The sequence below is a fragment of the Chelonia mydas genome, chromosome 6, assembly GCF_015237465.2.
Source record: "Chelonia mydas isolate rCheMyd1 chromosome 6, rCheMyd1.pri.v2, whole genome shotgun sequence".
Lineage (NCBI taxonomy): Eukaryota > Metazoa > Chordata > Testudines > Cheloniidae > Chelonia > Chelonia mydas.
This window is the reverse complement of record NC_051246.2, coordinates 30734442-30756823: the sequence shown is the minus strand read 5'-3', so window position 1 is coordinate 30756823 and position 22382 is coordinate 30734442. Positions and strand designations below refer to the sequence as shown.

At 44.3% G+C, this 22382-nt stretch overlaps 1 protein-coding gene across 1 annotated transcript; it reads left to right on the top strand.

The window, feature by feature from the left end:
• The first annotated feature begins 2573 nt into the window (after positions 1-2573).
• On the top strand, positions 2574-21570 carry LDHA (lactate dehydrogenase A). Its single transcript, XM_037899674.2, has 8 exons — positions 2574-7813; positions 13318-13452; positions 14659-14776; positions 17790-17963; positions 18535-18708; positions 19701-19818; positions 20402-20525; positions 20758-21570. Exons 2-8 carry the CDS (start codon positions 13327-13329, stop codon positions 20920-20922), a joined length of 999 nt encoding a protein of 332 aa, XP_037755602.1. The 5' UTR covers positions 2574-7813; positions 13318-13326; the 3' UTR covers positions 20923-21570.
• Positions 21571-22382: the final 812 nt, after the last annotated feature.

The window sequence follows — 22382 nt, the reverse complement described above, 5'->3', positions numbered from 1 at the left end:
GGCTGAGCCAGCTCAGCTGCAGCACTTTTAAAGCACCTCAGGTGTGGCACTGAGCTCTGGAAATGAGGCCAGGATAACACAGGTCCTACAATGATTTAGTTCTGTAACTATATCTCTGATAAAGAGAACACTTTGATCAGATATGGATAAAAGCTATGGAGAAGTTACTGATTATCTCTATCTTGTCTCTCATTTATTTTTGTATCAGACTTGGCCACCTGCCCGGTGTCATGAAAAAGGGTTTATAAATCCTATAATCATCTTCACTATCTTTTAAATGCTAATTTCTAGGTGATTGTTACCACTGGCACTAATATTCTGCACCACAGGGAACAAATATTAGAACCATTGCATGCACTGTGCCCAAAATGGCCTAAGTGGATTGTTAATCTCTTTGCGGGACTCAGTGCACTGCCTCCCACTATAGATATATATATATTTTTTAAAACACTGTGATTTCATTAACCAATCTAAGTTATTAACCAATCAGGATGCTTTTACTATATTAACCAATTGCAGTTGATAAAAATACTTGGTCAGTCATTTTGCTGTGAGAATAATCTATAAAAACTAAATATTTCCCCATCATACTGTTTAAATATGACTAGTACAATAGTAAATGGAACGATGAATTCACACAACTGTGGCTCTTTTGGGTACCCCTGATCACTAATCTGGCTCCTCACCCACTGAGGCCTGAGTATCACTCTGGTAGAGATAAGGGCAAGCTTGAGTCCCGGCAGGTGAACGTGTAGTGCTGGGGAAAGGCAGCACCCTGCCAGCCTCTCCTCCCAGTCCCAGGGCTGCTGTTCTGAAGCAGCCAGCAGCAAAATCCTGTGGCCTCTTGGTGGGGACTGTGAACAATCCAGCCCCATGGCTGCACTGGGCAGGGGGCCACAGTACCTCCCCGCCAGGTGGCTTGCGCCACCCGTGAAGAGCCAGAGCCGTTCCCAGAATAAAGACTTCCTTGGGTCAGTGCTGGAGCCACCCCGACGCCGCACAGTGCAGGGAGGAGCTGAAGCCCTTGAGCGAGTTGTACTCAGGGGGGTTTGCCCAAAATTATGGGGTTTAAGCATTTTTCTACTCTGCCGATCTGTAAATTTTGATTACTATTGATGGAAATATTTGTTTGTCGGTTTGTGTGTGTTGTGAAATAAATGTTTACCAACATTTACCAATAACCTTTCACTACTTTTACATTTATCATCTAATCTTTCACTACTGAAGCAGTGGCAGGGATCTGCAGTATTCCTCTGGTATCACTGTAGAATCAACCTTACTATCATTTATGGAAAGTCTTACTTCTTGAAATCTTCAGGGTTCTTAATTTCAAGACACTAGTTAGTAAAGGGGTAATACGAATATTTAGCTCCTGTAGCAGGTTTAGGACTAAGACCTAAAAGCAGATTTTTTTCATTAGGCTCGCACTGAAAGTCAGGTGCCAAACTCCCTAGGCTTCTTTGAAATCCTAGCCTAAATGAGTTGGCCAAAGTCACTCAGCAGATCAGAAAGTGCCCTGTCACTACATAAGGCTGCCTCCCCATCTCTTATCTGTCTGTATGCTCCACACTTATCCTCTGGTATCTGTACAGAAACAAAGACTATGGAGAACAGCATGAAAAAGGGATATTTTGGATAAAGCTCACTACTCAGGACTCAGTAGAGTTCTACATAATGGCTAATGCCTGCATGGATAATTTTATTCTCCTCGTAAAGTAAGGCAAGTCCAGGGCTTTTGCTCAGCTCTAATTACGCAGTGGTGCATTAAACCTAAAATAATTAAAATTGTGATTTAGGAAGCCATTGTTAGCAATATAGTTTTAGCTATGTAGCATCATAATAATATGACAACACCTCGCTTAAGTAGAACTTTTCAGCCATAGAGCTCATGGCACTCTCCAACTGAGGTATGCATCATTAGCCTCGTACTACAGAGGGGGAAACTGAAGTGAAGTGACTTGCTTAAGCTTATCCAGCAGGCCAGTGGCCAAGGCAGGAACAGAATCTAGGTCTCCTGAGTCCCACTTCAGTGCTCTATCCTCTAGGGCACACTGCACCAGTGAACAAATCCTCCATGACTGTATAATTGGGAAGCACATAGAACTTTTTTGGTGGGGGAAAAGTCAACGTACTTAGAAGTTTTGAGTATTGAAGCGTGTAAACTAGGAAATAAAAATAATTCGTAACCAGCTGGAGAGCCTGTTAGGCCATCCCAATAAACACCTATGGCGATATAATGAAAAGTTCCCCCAGAAGGTGTAGGATTTTCAGATTTTGTCAGTTATGTATAAAATCACCACTTATATTTCAGTTACATTTCCCTGATGTTTATTTTTTTACCTTAGTAAGATTTCAAAATGTGTGGAAATTTCCAGAAATGAGAATTGCATCAGCTAACCCCACCCAATGACAATGCAAACCCCCTCCCTCCCCCCAAAACAGTGTTAAGACTTCAGCCAGCACCTCCTTCTAATAAGTAGCAAGAGCTCTAGGTCTTTGTAATTCCAGTTAGCTCTGCCCCAAGGATATTTGCATGTGTGGGAACAGATAAAGAGCGAGACAAAATTGTGAAGATTATTTATTTTGGTAAATCAGTTGGGTGCATAGAAATCTGTTAGTGCAAGCTAAGAGGGGATCCATTTTTGAGCCTTCGGTTCTCTATAGGTTAGTACAAACCTTTGAAGTGGGAATACTACAGACGACTGAAGAGCACAGGGACATGTATAAACATGATTATTTTATGCACTGTACAATGTATTTCACCCTGCTACATATGTAACAATCACTAAAGTTCTCGCTCAACCATACTTTGTTATTTCTGGTTTTGGGAACACAGGACTGGAAGGGACATTTTGGGACATCAAGTCCACTCCCTGCCGTCGCATAATCAACTGAATGCCGTCGCATAATCAACTGAATGACAATAAAAGACACACCTCAATCCTTTTTATCTGATTTCACTCAGTCCATTTTAGGGTCTGGTCTAGTCTAATCAACTTAAGGTATGTCTAAAGCACCTAGCAGCATGGCATCTAAGTGCCAATCCTGAACCCCTTGATTATAATAATTAGCAATTTTACAGGTTTACATGTTTGAACTATTTTATCACTGTTAATTAGCTAATACTCAGAATATCACTATGAGGGGGTAGTTAAATATTATCATTTTACAGATGGAAAAACTGAGGCAGAAAGATGAAGGGACTCATCCCAGGGTGCAGAGCAAATTAATGGGTAAACCAGGATTTAGATTAATAGATTCCTAGGCCAGAAGGGACCACTGTGATCATCTCATTTGGATCTCCTGTATCACACAGGCCACGGAACTTCTTCGAAATAATTCCTAGAAAAGATCTTTTAGAAAACCATTCCCATTTGAACTCAGAACATCCTGATGCTCAGTCCCCCGATCTTTTCTTCAGAACACACTGCCTGCTTCTGCAGACAAAACCCAATGGAGTTCATTGGGAGTGCAGCCTGAGCAAGAACTTCAGAATTGAACCCCAAAAATGACCCCGTGCATGTTGTAGCTTCATGTCTTCTCATCTTCGGAGTGGTCAGTATCAGCTTTGAGTTGGTTTTCCAGAGAAAAAGGACACATGCAACTGACAAGAGACACCAAGATTGAACAATACTTTAAACCCTACAGCAAAGTATCAAAATGGAGATAAAACCTCTTAATGCTGTAGATTTTTCCCCCCCAGAATATTGGAAACATCTGATGTGATGGATAATCTAAACCCATGTTCTTCCATATGGTAGTGAGCCTTAGTTTACAATTAAAGCTACCTCATATCACTCAGCTGAAAAAAAAAAAAAAATCCAGACTGAAGAGAATGTGGTATAGGTAATTTCTGTTACTTAATCAGGGCCTAATTCTATGTCCATCGAAATAAATGGAAAGACTCCCATTGTTTTCAGTGGGCACTGGATGTGCTCCTAGCCCAGGGTTGGGCAAACTACGGCCTGGGGGCAACATCCGACCCTTCAGACATTTTAATCTGGCCCTCGAGCTCCTGCCAACCGGGAGCGGGGCTGGGGTCTGGCCCCGCTCTGCGCAGCTCCCAGAAGCAGCGGCAGCATGTCCCCCCTCTGGCTCCTATGCGTAGGGGCAGCCAGGGGGTTCCACACTGCCCCCACCCCAAGAGCCACCCCCGCAGCTCCCATTGGCCAGGGACCATGGCCATTGGGAGCTACAGGGACGGCACCTGCCAACGGGGCAGCATGCCGAGCCACCTGGCTGCATCTCTGAATGGGAGCCGGAAGGGGGACATGCTGCTGTTTCCGGGAGCTGCTTGAGGTAAGCACTGCCTGGAGCCTGCACCCCTGATGCCCTCCCACCCCCCAAACCCTTTGGTCCCAGCCTGGAGCACCCTCCTTCACCCCCAACCCCACCCCAGAGCCCATATCCCCAGCTGGAGCCCTCCCCCCCACAACCCAACTCCCCAATTTCATGAGCATTCATGGCCCACCATACAATTTCCATACCCAGATGTGGCCCTCAGGCCAAAAAGTTTGCCCACTCCTGTCCTAGCCTAACAATTTCAGCTGCCCCATTTTTATTTTAACTCAAGGGGGTGATTTTTGAAGCCTGTGAAAATGGAGAGAGAAGGCCAGTCATGTTATAGAGAGGACAAGATTCCCCACAGAGATTTGAAGGATTTGAAAACATTTTAGTAACTTTATATATACACACCTCACCCATTGCCATTGCAATGGAGGCAGTAGCTAGGCAGGTAAGGTATGGGGGCTGGGAGGGGAAATGCAGGCCTACATCCGCATAAGCAAAGTCAGCCATTTAAAAGGAGGACTAAAAGAGATTTGGTCTCCTGTCCTTGGAAGGGAGAAGGGGAGAGAGACTATCCAAGTGCAGGAACAGTGCCCTTCATCAGCATATTCCATGCTGCTTGCATTGGCATGGGCCTCCTTTGGTTAAATCTCTGAGACAGAAAATCAACGTCAGTCATGCCTGAAGATTTCTCTCCTCTCGCGTGTGCCTCGGCCCCACAATACACACAAGAAAAATGTTGGCATTTGCCATCCTATTTTCCACCAAATAATTCGGGTGAATTAAATGCAAACATCATAAAACCAGACAGGTTTCAACATGTCAGGGTGCTCAATCTGCTGTATCGCCACCTTGGGATTGTCTAGACTAGGATAAAAACAATATATATTTTAAAACATGTTAGCTCACCTACGTTAATTAAACTCCAGTGCAGACAGGGCAAGTTGTTTTTTAACCTGTGTTGGCTGGTTGAGGTGAACCCTAGAAGGAGTTATTAGCAATAGAGATGATTTTGGTCTTTGTGGCAAACACAGATTCCATGCAGATGCACAGAGCTGATATCACTGCAATGGAGGCCCCGTGATACACTGGAAACTATGCCTGTTTTTAATTTTGCTTGGCTTACAGGATGAAAAGTGTACAAATAAGAACCTTTTCTCTTTTGGGAGCCTGGAGTTCACCTCAGCCCATTAAAGTGTTAAACAACAGCTTGCCCTCTCTGCTCTAGAGTTTTAAAATCATATAACCAAAGGGTTTTTTAAAAATACCCCTTTTAGCTTAGTGTCGACAGGCCCCTTGTCCTACTGCCAAAAACTTCAACAGTGTATATGAGAAAAAATATTCTTTCCTGACCAACTCTCCTCCAGATGATCATTTTGTACCCTGAAGCATGATGTTTAACTACCTGTATGTTTTAGACCCTGGTGTCTGGCACCCAACTCCATTTTGGTATGTGAAAAAATGCCAAGTCAGCAATGAGCTACTCAGATGAATACAAAGTTGTTGAAAGTGAGGATTCAGGGAAGCGTAACTAAACTTCCTGACCCCTCCTTCCAAGTCTTTTGCTCAGGATGTTCTGTGAACCAGGAATAATGTAAAATGACAGCACTGGAGTAAGTCACTTTGTTTTTTCTACATTCATTCCACAGCAGATTTACTCCTTCCTTCACCAGCGCTTCCCCTTCCACATCTGCCACAATTATTGCAATTCCTTTCCTCCCCCAGGCCACATGTCACAAGCACCTGCCAATCCTGATGCAGCAGCACCGCACAAAGCATGTCTAGTGTTACAGCCTGCAGGTTTTAGTATCTAATCTGACAGCTGTATTTAGAAAGCGAATGGACAATATTTAGTTGCTCTTCTGTCTCTGGATTTCACAATGGTGCAGGCAATACTCTTTCCTCCAATAGTGTATGTTTGTGATCTTTTTCCTCACCTGTGATTTTTCTCTAAGGCTCTATTACCATTCACAGCCATACCAGTTTGGGCTGCACTTCTCATCAGCTCTCGAGAGCAGGACTAGGCCATGTCAGCAGCTGCACGAGGATCTTAAAGGAACCCCTTATTTGAGGAAATGTTGTTGGTGAGCGTAAAAGCCATGATGGGTGGTTCCTCCACCGACAGTACAGAATTTAGGAGAAGAGCATGAGTTTTGCTTAGAACAAGGTAAACTTGAATCTATAGAGACTGGCAGACTGCCACAGTCAGGAACAGTTGAGAGTTACGCTTAAAGAGAATGCAGATGCTGCACATATGGGGAGAAATTAAAATAGCAGTACAGCTTCTCTTAATTTGTGAAACTAACTGCAGCAACCAAAGAGGCAAACCACATGAAGTGAAATTATGAAGTGGGATTCAATGGCATCACTATCAAAAGTGGGACGATGTGGTTAGGAAATGTGTTAGCTACCACTTGTGAGCATGCTTTTAACACCTGGTTTAAACAGAGACATCATTTAAAAACACTATCTGGTGGTGGGGCCAACCATTGAGCCAGTAATCACACATTTTTAAAGGTGTTAAGTCTGTCTATATTAGGTGCTAGCAACACACATTTTAAACAGCACTTAATACCTGCTAGCTAACGTGTCTTAAAAAATATATTTTTCCTAGTCTAGACAAGGAAAATGTATATCCTGGCCTCACACAGCTTAATGAAAAAGGGAGGGTCCGGGAAGGTATGAGAAAGTGGTCTTTTCTCCAGAATGCTAATTAATCACTGACATTAAATAGCTATTCACAAAAACAGACAAATTCCCCTTCCCATCTCAATTACTCAGGTTTCAGGCTTCTGTGATAGCCTAATTTCACTAATTCTTCAATTATCATAGATCTTTCCAAGGGCAGCCAAGGCCTACATTTCAATGCTTAAAAAAAAAAAATCCAAAAGTCAACCTAAAAATCCTTCCAAGTCTCCTTATTCCTCATATAGAAACCCTCCACCCCCTTATGCAAGGGACCTTTAACGTGGTCGGCGATAACGTTTGTAAATATTCCGTGCCTCAGTTTCCCCAACTGTAAAATGGGGCTCAGGCGCCTCACTTAGCTCCCAGGTAATCTTTAAAAACCAACTCCCCTGCACGGCACGTCCTGACCTCTGCATCGAGCCAAGGCCCCTTCGCAAACAGCCTGGTTTCCACGCAAGGCTGCAGAGAGCCCGCAGCTGCCTGAGCAAACGGCGCCGGGGTTCCCTCATCCCCACACGCCTCGGCGGGACCCTGCACCCGGCTAGGGTCCCCTCCTGCCGCATCAGCGCGCGCTGCCCCCAGGCGGCCCCGCACGCGCTGCGTCCGTGCAGACTCGCCCGCCGAGCCAGGGCCGGCCCAGCCCCCGCGCCCACCGTGCAGGCGGGCACGTCCCCACTCGGGCTCTGGCCCAGCGCGCTCCGCCCTGCCGGCCGCACGTCAGCCGCGGAGCCCTATTTATATCCCCCGCCCCTCCCCCCGGCCGCGGCACTGCAGTGGCGGCGGGGCGCGGGCCGGAGCAGCGGGAGGGCCGTGCAGTCTTTGCGAGTCCAGCTCCCAGGTAAGCCGCAGGCGGGAGTGCGGCGCTGCAGTATCTCCCAGCCCGGCCGCTTGGAGCAAGGGCAGCTCTGTGCACAGACGCTGCTAGAGCCCGGGGGGGCCGCTAGGATGGATGGGGGGGGGTGTTAGTTGCATAATCCGCCGAGTCACTTGTATTTATTTATTTTTTTGGGGGGGGGGAAATTATTTAAACCTGTGGCTCGTCGGTTGGGTTTGAGGGAGGGGTAGGAGGGCTCTGTGCTGCGATCCCTGGCCACACGGGGGGTGCGGGTTACATAAGCCCCTGGGTCACTGTTTTGTGCGGGAGCGCTGGCTGGGTTCTGCTTCTGTGCTCCCTGCGCTGTGGGTGTGGGGTACACAGAAGGGCTACGTAGCCTCTAGTAACTGAATTGCTTTTAGGGACAGATGAGTTACAGGGATCGGATCCCTGGGCCACTGTAACTCTGGGGGGGATGGAAGGGTTAGTTATACAACCCCTGCGCACTGGGAGGGTTATGACAGCCCTAGGTAACAGTACTTTGGGGGACGTGGTGGTGATTCTGGCTGCAGTCTCTGGGTCACAGATTTTGCAGGTGGACTGGGGCAGTAGGCACCGTGGCTACGTGCGGTGTGTTCTGAGTTCTTCCCCAAGCTGCAACATCCGCTTTAATCATCGATTGAGTCACTGCTGAGGAGCTGTTACATGCAATTATCCTTTTACTGTTGCTGACCTTGGAGCCCAGTCAGGGTGCTTCCTTGCTGTGTGATGGGCAAGCCCCTGGGGATGATGAGGGTGCCGCACTCAGATTGCAGGCTCCTGTTTAGCTGATCCCCCTTTACAGGGGTTGCTTAGGGTCGCTGGGCTGCAAAGGACCTGATCCTGTCTGAATTGGGTGGAGGGGAGAATCTTGCGGTTGCTGGTGGCTTGGCTGCTTAGCGTGGAGGGTTGCAACGTGTGCAGTGAACTTTGTTACTTCTCTCCCGATTACTGCACCCAGACACACCCGAGCACTTTCCCTTGGGCAACACGGCATGATGAATTCTGGGGGGTGAAGGCGGGGCTAGCCTGTGGCTGGAGAGGGGAAGTGAAATTCGTGTCCAGAGTGGGAGTTAGCTTGGCTGGCCCCTGCAGTTCTTCCTGGCACAGGGCATAGGAGGCGACTGGGCAGATTGGGCATGCGAATGAAAAGAGGGTGACTCTTGCATGGGGTAGCAGACCCTGACCCCTAGTCAGGCAGAGTCAGAACTCAGCTGCCCCTTTAACACACTGTGAGGACTAATCTTCCGCTAGCCCCTTTGGCTGGAGCAGGACTGAGCACACAGAGGAGCTGAAACAGCACTGAGCTGCTTGAGGTGGTGCTTGGGCTGATCTTCCCTAGATGAAACCAGGGAGCCCCCACCTTGATCAAGCAAAACTTGCTGCAGGCAATAACACTGCAAGGGCTTGTAGGGAGCAGCCAGGGGGTGGGTGGATGGTGGTGTGTGCCTACTCCTAAAATGTCAGAGACGTGTCCAACCTCTGAGCCTGTGCTGGGTGAATTCGGGGACTCCCGCCATCCCTAGGTCTGCCTCTGCTCATGAAGCTGAGCATGGCAAAGGGCTCTAACAGCCTTGGCTGGCATTCCAGTTATTGCCCCTTGGCAGCGGTGTGGAACCCAGCCCCAGCCATTTGCATTTGGGTCTGGCAAGACATTAGGGTTGGCAAGCTGACAGCCCCTGGTCTGTGTTGGATTCCAGCTACGATACAACATCCCACTGTGTTAATCTGATGCTCTGTGAGGAAGAAGTACAGCTACGCAAACATGACACAGTGCAGGGGAAAAAATAGCCCAATTAATATTTGTGGTCCCATTTGTTTTAACAAACTTTGTGAAAAACAAAACAAAATCCCAACCAACTAGTGTGTTTTGGGTCCGTATCTGCTGTCTTAGATAGCTATTTAATTTGATCAGTGAGGAATGGAGCCAATGCTGTTAGTGAAGTCTGAGTCATGGGAGTCCTAGGTTAGTTCTCTAGAGGTGGGCATTTTTATAAATTACCAGTGCTTTCTTACTACATGGCATTGCTTTCTGTAATTTTTTTTAAACCTTATGGTGATAGTGCATATTTAGGAGCTAAAAGTAGAGCTAACTTAGAATTAATGATTTTCCTCATCCTTAAGGAGACCCTTTGTAAAGCAAAAGTCATAAAACACAACATAGGCACAGAGTCACATATTAAATAGATGCAATCAAGTATTGATTTCACCTGACAATGGATCTATGCAGTAGCTTTCATGCTGTGTACAGATGCTTGATTCTTCATGACTATCCCTGAGCTCTAACTCCTTGGGGGGAATAATATCCCACAAACGTATATTTTACAGTTGATATACTTCTATTAGCCCTTGATCCAAACAGGATGTATCATTTCCTGTCTAAATTTTATCTCATGGAGGACTTGGCACATGTGGATATGCTTTAGAGCAGCAGTTCCCAATCTTTACTGGTTCACGTACCACCTTTTAAAAAATGTGTTGGACAAATCTGGCCTGTGGAGAACATGTGAGTATCTCATGTTATACAGTGCTCTGGGAAGCAGAAATGTTCCATGTCAAAGCCCGTGACTCTGGTCTCTTTGCTAGGGGCGATACATAGGAAAACTGATGTTAACTTGTCTTGTACTGCATAGAGGCCCTGGTGAGGGGCCTTTCATGCCAGACCCTGTACCACATGAACTAAAGACAGCCTGGCAGAGCTTACACTTATCATTTATCCAATATGCCATAACTGTAACCTACTTTACAGACAGAGGAGAGGGTGTGACCCTGCTGCTTGGGAGATGCAATGTGATAGGAAGATGAAGTGACTCCTAGTCCCTGTGTATATTTCCTACTCTAAAACACTTAAGTGATGGAGTCTGCTGTTGGCTTAAAAGAAAGCCCCCCCCCCCGCCCCCCCCCAGAGCTTTACCTCTGTCCCTAGATTTCATTGGGCAAAACCTGTCCCACAGGCATAACACAGCAAGTCCTATTCTCCCCCCTCCCCCCTGGCCACATCTGGGCAGCTATTTTTACTCACTCCCCTGGCTGCACTGAACTTGGCTAAGGGGGCAAATGGCAACAGTGGCTCTCCTGGGACTTAGATCCCGAAGAGGAAGGCTGTTGGGCCACAGGGTGCCATTTCTTGAGTCTGCTGGCTGGGTGGTTCCTCGCTCCCACTGGTAACTGCAGACTGCCTCTATTAGAAGAGCAGCAGGAGTCTACCACACGGTTGGAGTAACTGGGAGCTGGAGTCAGTCCTTGCATCAACACCAGCAAGATTGGATGGGGTCTGAATGAGGGGAAAAAACACTAAGGTGACTCCAGGCTGGAGTCTGAAGACCAGGACTCCCCACTGGGGTGCCTTCCTCCACAAAGACCAGTTATATTGACACCCAGTGGAAGGGGAGAATTTCCGGTGCCAGTCTGTACATACTTAGAACCAGTGAAGTGCCTTCCACTTCCCAGGGGTGGTCAGGATTTTCTTTCCTGCTTTTTCTTCCCCTTGGTGGGAAAGAAGCAGTTTATTTTGAAATGTATGTAAGTGCCTCTGAAAGGGGCCAGAATCAGCCCCTAGCTACTGAATCCCTTCATCCACAGGACCAACAGAGCAGTAGCAGTGCAAACTTGCACCTCTCAGTGCTGACCCTGAGGGACATGCTGGAGCAGGGGGTTCATTGTTCTGGCCTATTCTCTGTCCTGTCTTTGAGGAACGATAGTGGCTTTGTACAGCTCTTCAAAAGAAGCGGCACGTGTCTCACAAATACCCATGAATAAACCTGGGGGAGGGGAACAGTTTCAGAAGTTTGTAGGTCACTTAAATGCTTTTGGAAAGGTTACCCTATATGTTACTGCTTATGTCAGTGGAATTTGAAATTGTGTCCTAAGCCTCTCCTCGATTGACTTCCCACATCCCAGCCAAAGATATCCCCCATAGCCTTAAACTACTAGCAATCTGCCAGATTGGATTAAAAGTAATGATAAACATTAAGGCTGTTTCCCAGTGGGAATGTCTGACGCTTAAATAAAGGAACCAGCCCCCTAAGCTGTGGCTCAAATTAAGTAATATTTTAAAGACTTCCCCACCAAACTACTGACCATCTTTGTCAATCAGATGACATACATGGACCATATAGTACCAGATACCTAACGAGCAGGTATGTGACTGAAGAACTAGATACATTACTAATGGCATATTTAAAACTATGCTCATGAATATTCATGTTGCCTTACCAGACCCTCACTCCTATCTTCCTTGTGATGTAACATGCAGCTGAAATAGTTGTGAATGCAGAACCCATAGGAGAAATTATTCTGCTGGCACAGCCAGAGATGCAGTGTACTCCTCTTGTAAGAATATTCCACCCGGGGGGGAAAAGTTAACTGGCTCATTAATGGAAATTCCTCAAATGCACCTTAAAACTAATTAACAAGAGAATTTAGGGAATCTGGTCACCCACTCCCACTTACATGGCTGGGAAGTCTGAAGTGAACTTGACGAGGTCTTTTCTGCCCGTATCCTAGAACTTAAGATACAGAAAGGCCCTAGTAAGTCATTTAGGCTAGGTCTACACTACAGCAGCTGCACCGATGCAAGTGTGCCATTGTAGCACTCTAAGCTGCTGGGAGAGAGCTCTCCTGTCGGCTTAACTCCTGCCTTTGCGAGCAGCAGTAGCTGCGGCCACAGGAGAAGCTCTCCCACTGACTTAAGCGCCGGCGTGGGCAGCGTTAGGTTGTATACTTGCCTCACTCAGGGGTGCAGATCATTCACACCCAAGTGATGTAAGTTACACCAAAGTAACTTGTAGCGTAGACGTAGCCTGAGTCTAGCTCTAGTACTAGGCCTGATCTACACTAGACAATTAGGTCAGCATGACTACATTGCTCATGGGTGGGGAAAAATCCACGAGTGGCATAGTTAAGATCTCTTCTGTCAACCTAGCTACTGCCTTGTGGGGAGGTGGATTAGCTATGCCCCCCCCCCCCATCTGCATAGGTAGTGGCTACATGGACCTGCTATTGCTGCACAGCTGTAGGAATTTAAGCGAAGATAAGCCCCTTGCTGTTGGTGCAGTAGAATACCCTTTGCCAGACAGTGCTGTACTCTGAAACCCAGAGAAGTGGCTTTATTTAACTAAAAAATTCTCGGACCGTAATGCAAAGCCTTCTGTGCTAATATTGAAACATGTTACTAGAGCGCTACACCAACTATAATCATTGCCCATAACACCTTATTGGGGGGCAAATTATAATCGGCTTGCTTAGTATATTTAAATCAATTTCTAGGTATTAGTGACCCACAGGTTCTCAACCAGAATGTACACTTTGGGCCTGTCTCCTGCAAGCAGCATCGCCAGCTGTCTTCGTTATGTGGTCACTCCTAACTTTCTTGCTTGTGCTACATCTAGTAACAGGGTCCATGATTGTAGCCACATTGAGTTTGCTTCAAAGCGACAGTAATAACTCGGATGTTCGGAGAAATTACATGACACTTCCGTTCTTTTCAGCACTACAAGATGTCTGTTAAGGAACTTCTCATTCAAAACGTTCACAAAGAGGAGCACAGTCATGCTCACAACAAGATCACTGTGGTTGGGGTTGGCGCAGTCGGCATGGCTTGTGCAATCAGCATCCTGATGAAGGTGAGTGTCAAGGTTTACCCATCCTCCATCTGGAGCCAAAGAAAGCTATGGAGAATAGCTAGAACCATTGATTTATCTGGCTGTTCTTGCACCTTGTAAATGCCAGTTTTACCCTGTATGCCAGATGGAATATAGGTATTCACTTCATATCTTTGCTATACATGAGCTAACAAATAACATGTACTATTAGAATGTTTCCCCAACAATTGCCAGCTTTCTGACTTTCATGTACAGAACCCCATATATCTTATCTGATCTACGTGGGACAGGAGCCAGATCGGATAACGAAAAAAATATGATAATATGGAGAATGGGAAAGTGAGGCTGCAGTGCCGTCTAGTGGCCACAAGAGAGATCACCTGCTTCTGGACCTGTGTGTGTGCTGGTTGTTTGGTTAATACCGAGCCAGATAATGGAAGGTCTGATAAATGGGGTTCTTCTGTAACTATCCACCCTGGGCAGATAACTAAAATAGTTACAGAATAAAATATATCTGGATTCCAAACCTTTATTTGTACTGCTAGAATGCCTAAAGTGGTTTCCTTTTAAGCAAGGAGAAAACTGAGCTGTTGAATTGTTTATTCCACTGTGTACTAGAAGTAATTCCATCTTAGATATGAGAAATGCTGGATTGAACATAAATGTGTGTATTGCACAGAGTATGCAATGTCACTTCTAGAAAGTAATCTTTTCCTGGAGCTTTTGGGTGTGGAAGACCGTGGTCTGTTCTAAATGTGAACTGCGTTCTCCACACTGAAATACCAAACTATGTATTGATCATACCACAGATTACACAATGCTTGCTTTTCATTATTATAATATAGTCATGGTTTATAAACCACTAGCTGTTGGATTATGCTTCATAAGCCATTTGTCTTGTTCAGGTTAACATGCATGGAACTGTGTGCACTCCACAGTCTAGTGATGCTGTGTGAGGTGCAGTACAGATAGGAAAATTACTGCAAATGTCAATACTTTTTTTTCCCCCCCTAAAAGCTAGCACCTTGATAGAAGTTCCAGCTAACTAAAATATTTGGCTTAGAATGACCATTTTCTGATCCTGACCAGCAACAGTTGGCTAACTACACTTAATTTATGCTGTTGCCATCTTTCTAAAGGCTGACTTCACAGATTACAGTGAAACATTTTAATTCAGAAATCCAGCACACTGACTTGGTCTCTAATTGTGCTTCTGGCCTCCTGTAGGATTTGGCGGATGAACTTGCCCTTGTTGATGTCATAGAGGACAAGCTGAGAGGAGAGATGCTGGATCTCCAGCACGGCAGTCTCTTCCTTAGAACACCAAAAATTGTCTCTGGCAAAGGTTAGTGTGTGGTGGTGGTTTTTTAATAAATATAGTTTCTAAATGGAGACCATCACTTCAGATACACATTTATTTGAGCATAAGCTTTCATGAGCTACAGCTCACTTCATTGGATACACCGTTGCTCATCCAAGTGTTACACTTGATTTTTAGTCCTAGTATTGAACAGCAGGTGTTAATCTGTCTCTGTTCATATAGAACAGGAGAATGGCCATACTGGGTCGTGCCAGCTGCTTTAGAGGGAATGAACAGAACAGGGCAACTTCAAGTGATCCGTTGTCTCCCCCAGTCCCAGTTTCTGGCGGCTGAAGGCTTAGGCATACCCAGAGCATGGGGTAGTATCCCTGACCATCTCGGCTAATAGCCTCTGACTGACCCATTGTCTGTGAACTTATCTAGTTTGTTGTGTGTTTTTGTTTTTTTAAACCTAATTATATTTTGGCCTTCAACATCACACAACGCAGAGTCAACCTCTGGAACCCATTTTCATGAAGTACTTCCTTATATATGTTAACTTGCTGCTTATTAATTATATCAGGTGACCCCTTAGTGTTTGTCATGTGAAGTGGATAAACAACACTTCCCTATTCACTTTCTGTACACTGTAATGCTGCCTGTACTGACTCCAGTGTGAGTACCGACCTCAGGGCAGACTGTTAGGAAACAGGGCACAAACACCAAATTGGTTGGTGAAATCTAAGTATAGAACTCACAACCAAGTGTAAACTCCTCCAGCACCAGAACAGCCTAAACATGGAGTCTCGGTCCCCTTGGGTTCTCCAATCTATTTTCCCATCCAGGTGAGCAAGGTCCCTTACACCAAGAATCACAGCAATATTCAGGTTACTCCTGGTATCAAAAGCCCAGTAACTTACCCCAGGTCAGTTGTACCTTAGATCTGACACCAAAGACTATGCCTGTAGCCAATCCTAAAATAAACAGTATAAAGTCCTTTTAAATAGGAAAAGGAAACTGAGTTATTTACAAAGCTAAAGCACATTGTAACTCATCTATGTCTATCTTAAGTTTCAAAAGGTGATAGAATAGTCTGATAAGCAAGCTCTGTATGTCCTTGAGAGCTAACCCAGGCTAAGCAGATGGGGATTTCTTGCTTATGCCTAGAAAACCCATGTCCATTTTCAGGGACAATGCAAGCAGTGTAGAGATCCTTAGTTCCTTTTGTTTAGGGTTTTTGTCCTCAACCTTGTTCTGTGCTACAAGCTTAATGGGAGGAGTTCACTTGCATGGCTCATCTTCTGGGGGGAGAGCAGAACAAGAAATCTCTCTTCTCCTCTTGTTGAGAGTATGTAGGTGCCTTAGAGGCTCACAATACAACCACTCCAATATTACCTTACAATATGGACTACATATCTTTAAAGTAAGCTACTTGCTGCATGCATTCTCAATCCTTTAATAAAAGCTAAACAAACATATTCTTGTAATTCTAATACCTATTGTAACCACACTGGTGAGCCAGATTGACAAATGCATAGCTGGAATCAGTATTCTGTTGACATGGGGACCTTGACACAAGTTAACACCTGGTCTGTCAGCATCTCACACACCAGTCATACTTTTATAAACCTCTCCTATCCCCCTGCCCTTAGTTGTCTCTCTTCTTAGCTGAACAGTCCATCTTCTTAATTTCTCCTCATAGGGAAGTTGTTCCATATCACCGATCAATTTGTTGCCCTTAGCTGTAGCTTCTCTGGGGAAAAAATAAAAAATGGTTCATAGCTGCCAGATTAGAATTTGTAACTTCTCATTACAGCTCGTGGAGGTGAGCACTCCTGTGTTCTAGAATTACCTGTATGATCCTCCTAGATCACTTTACTCTGCAGCTGGCTAATCACCAGCATGAGGTGTGTTCTTGTCTACCACTCCTATTGGCTATCAACAGCTCAGGCCATGCCAGTTTAAATTCCACAGTGAAATTATAGCAAGTGTTAGTGCATAGTTTACTTATTTCTCTGCCAAGGAGTAACTCCTTCATCCATAGGCAGTCCCTATCAGAACAGAGGCTTTTTTTTTTTTTTTTTAAATTGTAAGACATGTCACCCCAGGCTTACAGTAGCCAGAAAAGCATACACCACCACTACCTATACCTCAGCTATTGTCCAGATTGGCTTCTCTCTAGGGCTACCATCAGTAGCCGTGCACCCAGTATTTCCTTAAACAAAACACACATTCCATGAAAGGTAACACTTGGGGCTTTCTTCTCCCTCCTTCCATTGTTGGAGTCTCCTGTTGTAGCTGACATTAGTCTTTCAGTGAGTGCTCTCAGGTGAACGTAACCCAATTAAGGGATCTGCAGATATAGCTGCATGGCAGGCAGATTTGGCCATGTGTTTTTTGCCACAGCGTGCTTTCTTCACTCACGCTTCTTTGGCAGCTTCTCATGTGTTAGGGTTGACTTGAAGAGCTTTCAGATGAGCTTTGGTAGTGCCTTTAATTTTTTTGTTGGCCTCCCAGTGTACATGCTCCCATTTTCAACTGTCCATAAAACATGGCTGAGAGGAGTTGTGTGTCATCCATATGGATGAGGTGACCTGCCAAGCACAGTTGTACATGTATTATCAGGGATTCAACGCTAGTCATGCAGCACTGGTCCAGGACCTTGTTTGGTATCTTTCTGCCCACTTGATGTTACATGGGAGACAGACAGCGCATGTGAAAATGCTCTAGTTTCTTCAGGTGTCTGTTACAGAGTGTCCACGTTTCATAGCTGTAGATAAGAGTGCTTAACACCGTCCACACTCAAAGAGCTAGTCCTATCATACTCATTTAGCCCCCATTACTATAGTATCAGAGAAACTTGTGCAGCAACAAAATGAAGCTGATGGAATTTTCTCTGTGTAGCAGAGAACAACTGACTAGCAGGAGAGCACTGTATCCACTAACTACTGCCTCTCGGCACTTTCAGACAGTGAGCTCTAACTTGAGGATGGTAGGAACTCTAGGCTTGTTCTGAGCTATCTGTGGAAAGAATTAATGTTTGACACTTTCTTTGTAGACTACAGTGTGACCGCACACTCCAAGCTGGTTATCATCACAGCTGGCGCGCGCCAGCAAGAAGGAGAGAGTCGTCTTAACTTGGTCCAGCGCAATGTAAACATCTTCAAATTCATCATTCCCAACATTGTCAAGTACAGCCCTGACTGCAAGCTGCTCGTCGTATCAAATCCAGGTCAGGCTTGTTAGGACTGCTTAATAAAGCCCTCATCGTTCCCTGGTTCTTATGGAATAGGGAAGCATGTTTCAGAGAGGGGAAAACTAACCTAGTTTAATGGGCTAGGGATTTGAGGTAACACTTGTCTCAAGTTCCCAGTTCAGAACTGAATTTAGGAAGAGCATGATGCAGTCACCTCCCTTCTTCCCCCCGCAAAATAAAAAAAAAAAAAAATTTTCACATTGCCTATTTGAGAATTAAGCGTCACCCTCCAGTTTAAACTTACCTGTAACTACTTCTGTAAAGCTCTTGAAGCAGGACTGTGTGTAACGGAGGCTGCCATGTCTTATAGATAGTGTAATTTAAACCTCTGCCATGCAGCTAAAAAGGTGGCTTTGCTAAGAGGCAACTAGATATTTATTGGGAAGGTGTGTATCAATTCTGTGCTCGATTCAGCATATTTAGTAAAAATCTTCTCCGCTTACAGATAAAACCCTCACAAGAATCAGTTGAAATAAACTGTCTTTGTCAAACAAGGCATTAGAATTTTTCATTGATTAAAGACTCAGTCCTTTTATTGTATTAATAGTTGATATTTTGACCTACGTGGCCTGGAAAATCAGCGGCTTTCCTAAACACCGTGTTATTGGTAGCGGCTGCAATCTGGATTCTGCCCGTTTCCGCTACCTCATGGGAGAAAGACTGGGTATCCATTCTCTAAGCTGCCATGGGTGGATAATTGGAGAGCATGGAGATTCTAGTGGTACGTATGAAGCCCTATTTATCTTCAGTGTTTGTGATTTTTTAAAAAAAAAACCAGAATAAGGCTAATGTACTAGGAGCTCAAGACTAAAACTCTACCAGGGTCCCAGGAAACACCAATATTCAATCTTTTGCAAAGAATTGCTCATTAGGACCTTAACATGAGGCAAGTTAAGAGAACAAGCATTGCCTTCCTTAACTTAGCTGTGGCATGTAGTAACAGTAGATGATCTATATTTGACTTAACCTGTTCTGTTACAAAAGGTCATTACTGTAACCCAAGGAGGGCCAAAATCTGCAGATTAAATTCTCCCGAGAACTCTCCAGTAGGGAGCTGAAGGAGTGGGAGGGTGAAGCTCTTCCTTGCAAGGGACTCTTGAAAAACGCTGTTGTCATCAGACCGGCACTAGACAAGATTTTTAATTTTAGTCACTCAGTCTTAATGCTTTTTTTTTTTTTTTTTTTTTGGCCTCTCTCTCCAAACTTATTTGGAGGAACTGAATTGCAGGCCTAGGCCAGGAGTACCTAGGAGTGTTGTTTTTGTTCAACACACCTTCAAGTGATTGTTGAAACAGCATTGTCTGGGAAGGGGAGACTTCAAAATTGCTTTCCCTTCTCACCTCCCCAGCCCCTCATGAAACTATCTAAATAGTCCCTTATTGACAATTCATTTCTTGACCAATAAAAAACCCAAACTGACCACCTTTTAACCTTGAGATGCCAAATAAAGAAACCGGCTCAGACACTCAAACAGGACTAGGTTCACAAGACTTATTTTAATCCTGTAAGAGATACAAACATTTAAAAAAAAAAATTTAGTGTTACATTCAGACATCGAAACCACAATGGCATTTGTATGGCAACAGATTCACTCTACCAGGTGTTACGCTAATTGTCAGTATATATTTGGGTGGAGTGAAATTAGGATTTGTCTGGTGGATGGATAACTGCTCTACTGTGAAGTAACTCGTTAATTTTGTGTATTTATCTTAGTACCTGTCTGGAGTGGGGTTAATGTTGCTGGTGTCTCCCTGAAGGCTCTGCACCCAGACCTAGGAACTGATAAAGACAAAGAGCACTGGAAAGAAGTCCACAAACAGGTGGTGGACAGGTAAAGAGCAATTTTACACTAGAACAAGTTGCTTTACCCTTAAATGGCACAGACCTATATAGTGCATAATGTCAAATGGAGCAGATATGTTGTCTCTAACCGGCTGTGCTCAGTTATGGTATTGTAAGTATCTGCTGCAGTATCAGCAGAACAGAAACAAGATGCAGAAGTGGTACAACTTAAAATAGGGATGCCTTGGTAGCTAACATTCTCCAGTCTAATGGAGAAAACATGTTGTTAATTTCTGGTGAGCTGCAATCTTGTATGCCAAGAACTCTTACATAGATGGGCATAATAATGCACCTCTAATTTTTTTTCGGTGCAGAGAACCCAATACTTTAAATCTGGTTAATAGGTACCTTTGTGCTTGACTGTTAAACAGACTGGGTGGAATTTTCAGAAGTGCTTAATCCTGTAGAAGGGCACAAGTCCTGCTGAAGGTCAGTGGGACTGGTGCCACTGAGTTAGGTGATTTTTGGAAATCATACCCATTGTTTTAAGATTTCATAATCCAAGTTATAACAAACTTCAGTTTAACCATTTTGCTTTTAGAAAATGTAAAGCAGGTTCTTTACCTTTGCAGTGCCTATGAGGTGATCAAGTTGAAGGGATACACATCATGGGCTATTGGTCTCTCTGTGGCAGATCTAGCTGAAACTATTATGAAGAACCTAAAGAGGGTTCACCCAATTTCTACTATGGTTAAGGTAAGCAGCAGCTTGTTAAAGCAGAGAAACGTCCACCATTCTTGTGTTAAGAGGTAAACTAATTTACAGTTGTAAATATTAATATCCAGAGCTGCCTAATTTCCTGTGAAATTTGGCTAACAATTTAGACCACTGGCTTAAAGGAAGTGGTGACATGATGGGCTAATACTTGAAAATAAAGTAAACCAAGGTTGTAAAAGAACCATGTAATATCCTTCTATTTCCTTTTCAGGGCATGTATGGAATACATGATGATGTCTTCCTAAGTGTTCCTTGTGTGTTGGGATATGGTGGCATTACGGATGTAGTAAAGATGACTCTGAAGAGTGAGGAGGAAGAAAAGCTAAGGAAGAGTGCAGATACACTTTGGGGAATCCAGAAGGAACTGCAGTTTTAATTCTTATGTCCTAGAACTTCACTTCACTATACAACAGTATAGTGGATTTGTCTGTTGCACTTTTCAAGTAGGTCATGTCCTTTGATGTAGGTACAGACTAGAAACATGTAAAGCTAAAATCTATGAACAACTCAGTTTCCTGAAATTAGAGTAGGAAACTATTCCTAGTCACCAAAACCTGTATTTGTAGCCAGAGGTGGATCACAACCTAGTAATTTACGGTTAAGTGGTGTAAAGTAGATCTAGCACTCCTTGTAAAACAGCACTGCCTAGCAAAATCCTCTGCCTTTTTCTCAGTTTAATGTCAGTTCAGAAGAATATAATTGGTTTCACAACTGTGTAATAAATGTAGAGACCAAAGTATTTCTTGTATTACAAAAAGGATGGGGGCAAACCAACGCTGACCAACTTTCTCTGACTGATAGATTAAAGATCTCAACTTGTTGCAGGTCCAAATGTATTTTCCTAACTGCTTTGGAATCTCTGTGCATACCTTTTCCGGAGAACTTAATTGTTGTGTACGATACTGGAATAGCTGTAAATCTGGTTCCTAAAAATGTAAACCAGGACTGCTGTATACAACAAGTAAAGGCCACTGCAAGCATTCAACTGTACCAGCCCTAACACCAAATAAACCATGAACTGCTACTTCTGTTTCCTTGTCTAATTTTACCTTTAGGCCTCAAACATGGCTTTTGGAAAGGGGATGGATCACGTGACATTGCTCTGTTCAGAGTTGTCCCTTTGAAGCATGGCACTGGCCACTTTCAGAGGCAGGACACTAGGCTAGACTGAAGTCAGCCTGATGCAGAGAGGAGTACAGCTCCACAAAAGCTTGATATTTAAATCCAGATTCTCAATATGAACCAGTCCTCTCTACTATTCCTATAGCCCCCTTATCTCAAACCTCAGTAAAAAAAAAAAAGAGACCCCCCCCCTTTAAATATTAAAAAGCTAACTCATTAGTTATTACACAAAAATCCCAGTAAATAGATGAGAGCAGAGACTACAGGGGCTTAGTACTCTTGAATAACATGTCTTCTATATTTTGACACGTAAAACATGGATTTACAAGCTTAACTTTTGGCACTTGAGGCTAAGCTTAATCGCAAAGATACACTTCAAAAAGTTGACCTAAATAAACCAAGGCAAACTACATGCCAAAGAAAAACAAGGATTTTTTTCCTTACCTGTAAAATGGAATTGAGAGTAACTCAGCAATCTGTGCTAATGGGATCCATCCTCCTCTCTCCACAGGTGGTTAACAGGCAAATGAATCAGAACTAAGGTATACCATAATAGGAGTCTCTGCTGCTAGTGCATACATGAAAGCAGGCTAACAGCTTCCCTAAAATCTAATGCACTAACAGAAGCAGTTAACAAACCATACAGAACACAATAAGAGTGGGGGAATGGATTACTGTAGATACACACTGAAAACCTTGGGGGGGGGGAGGAGG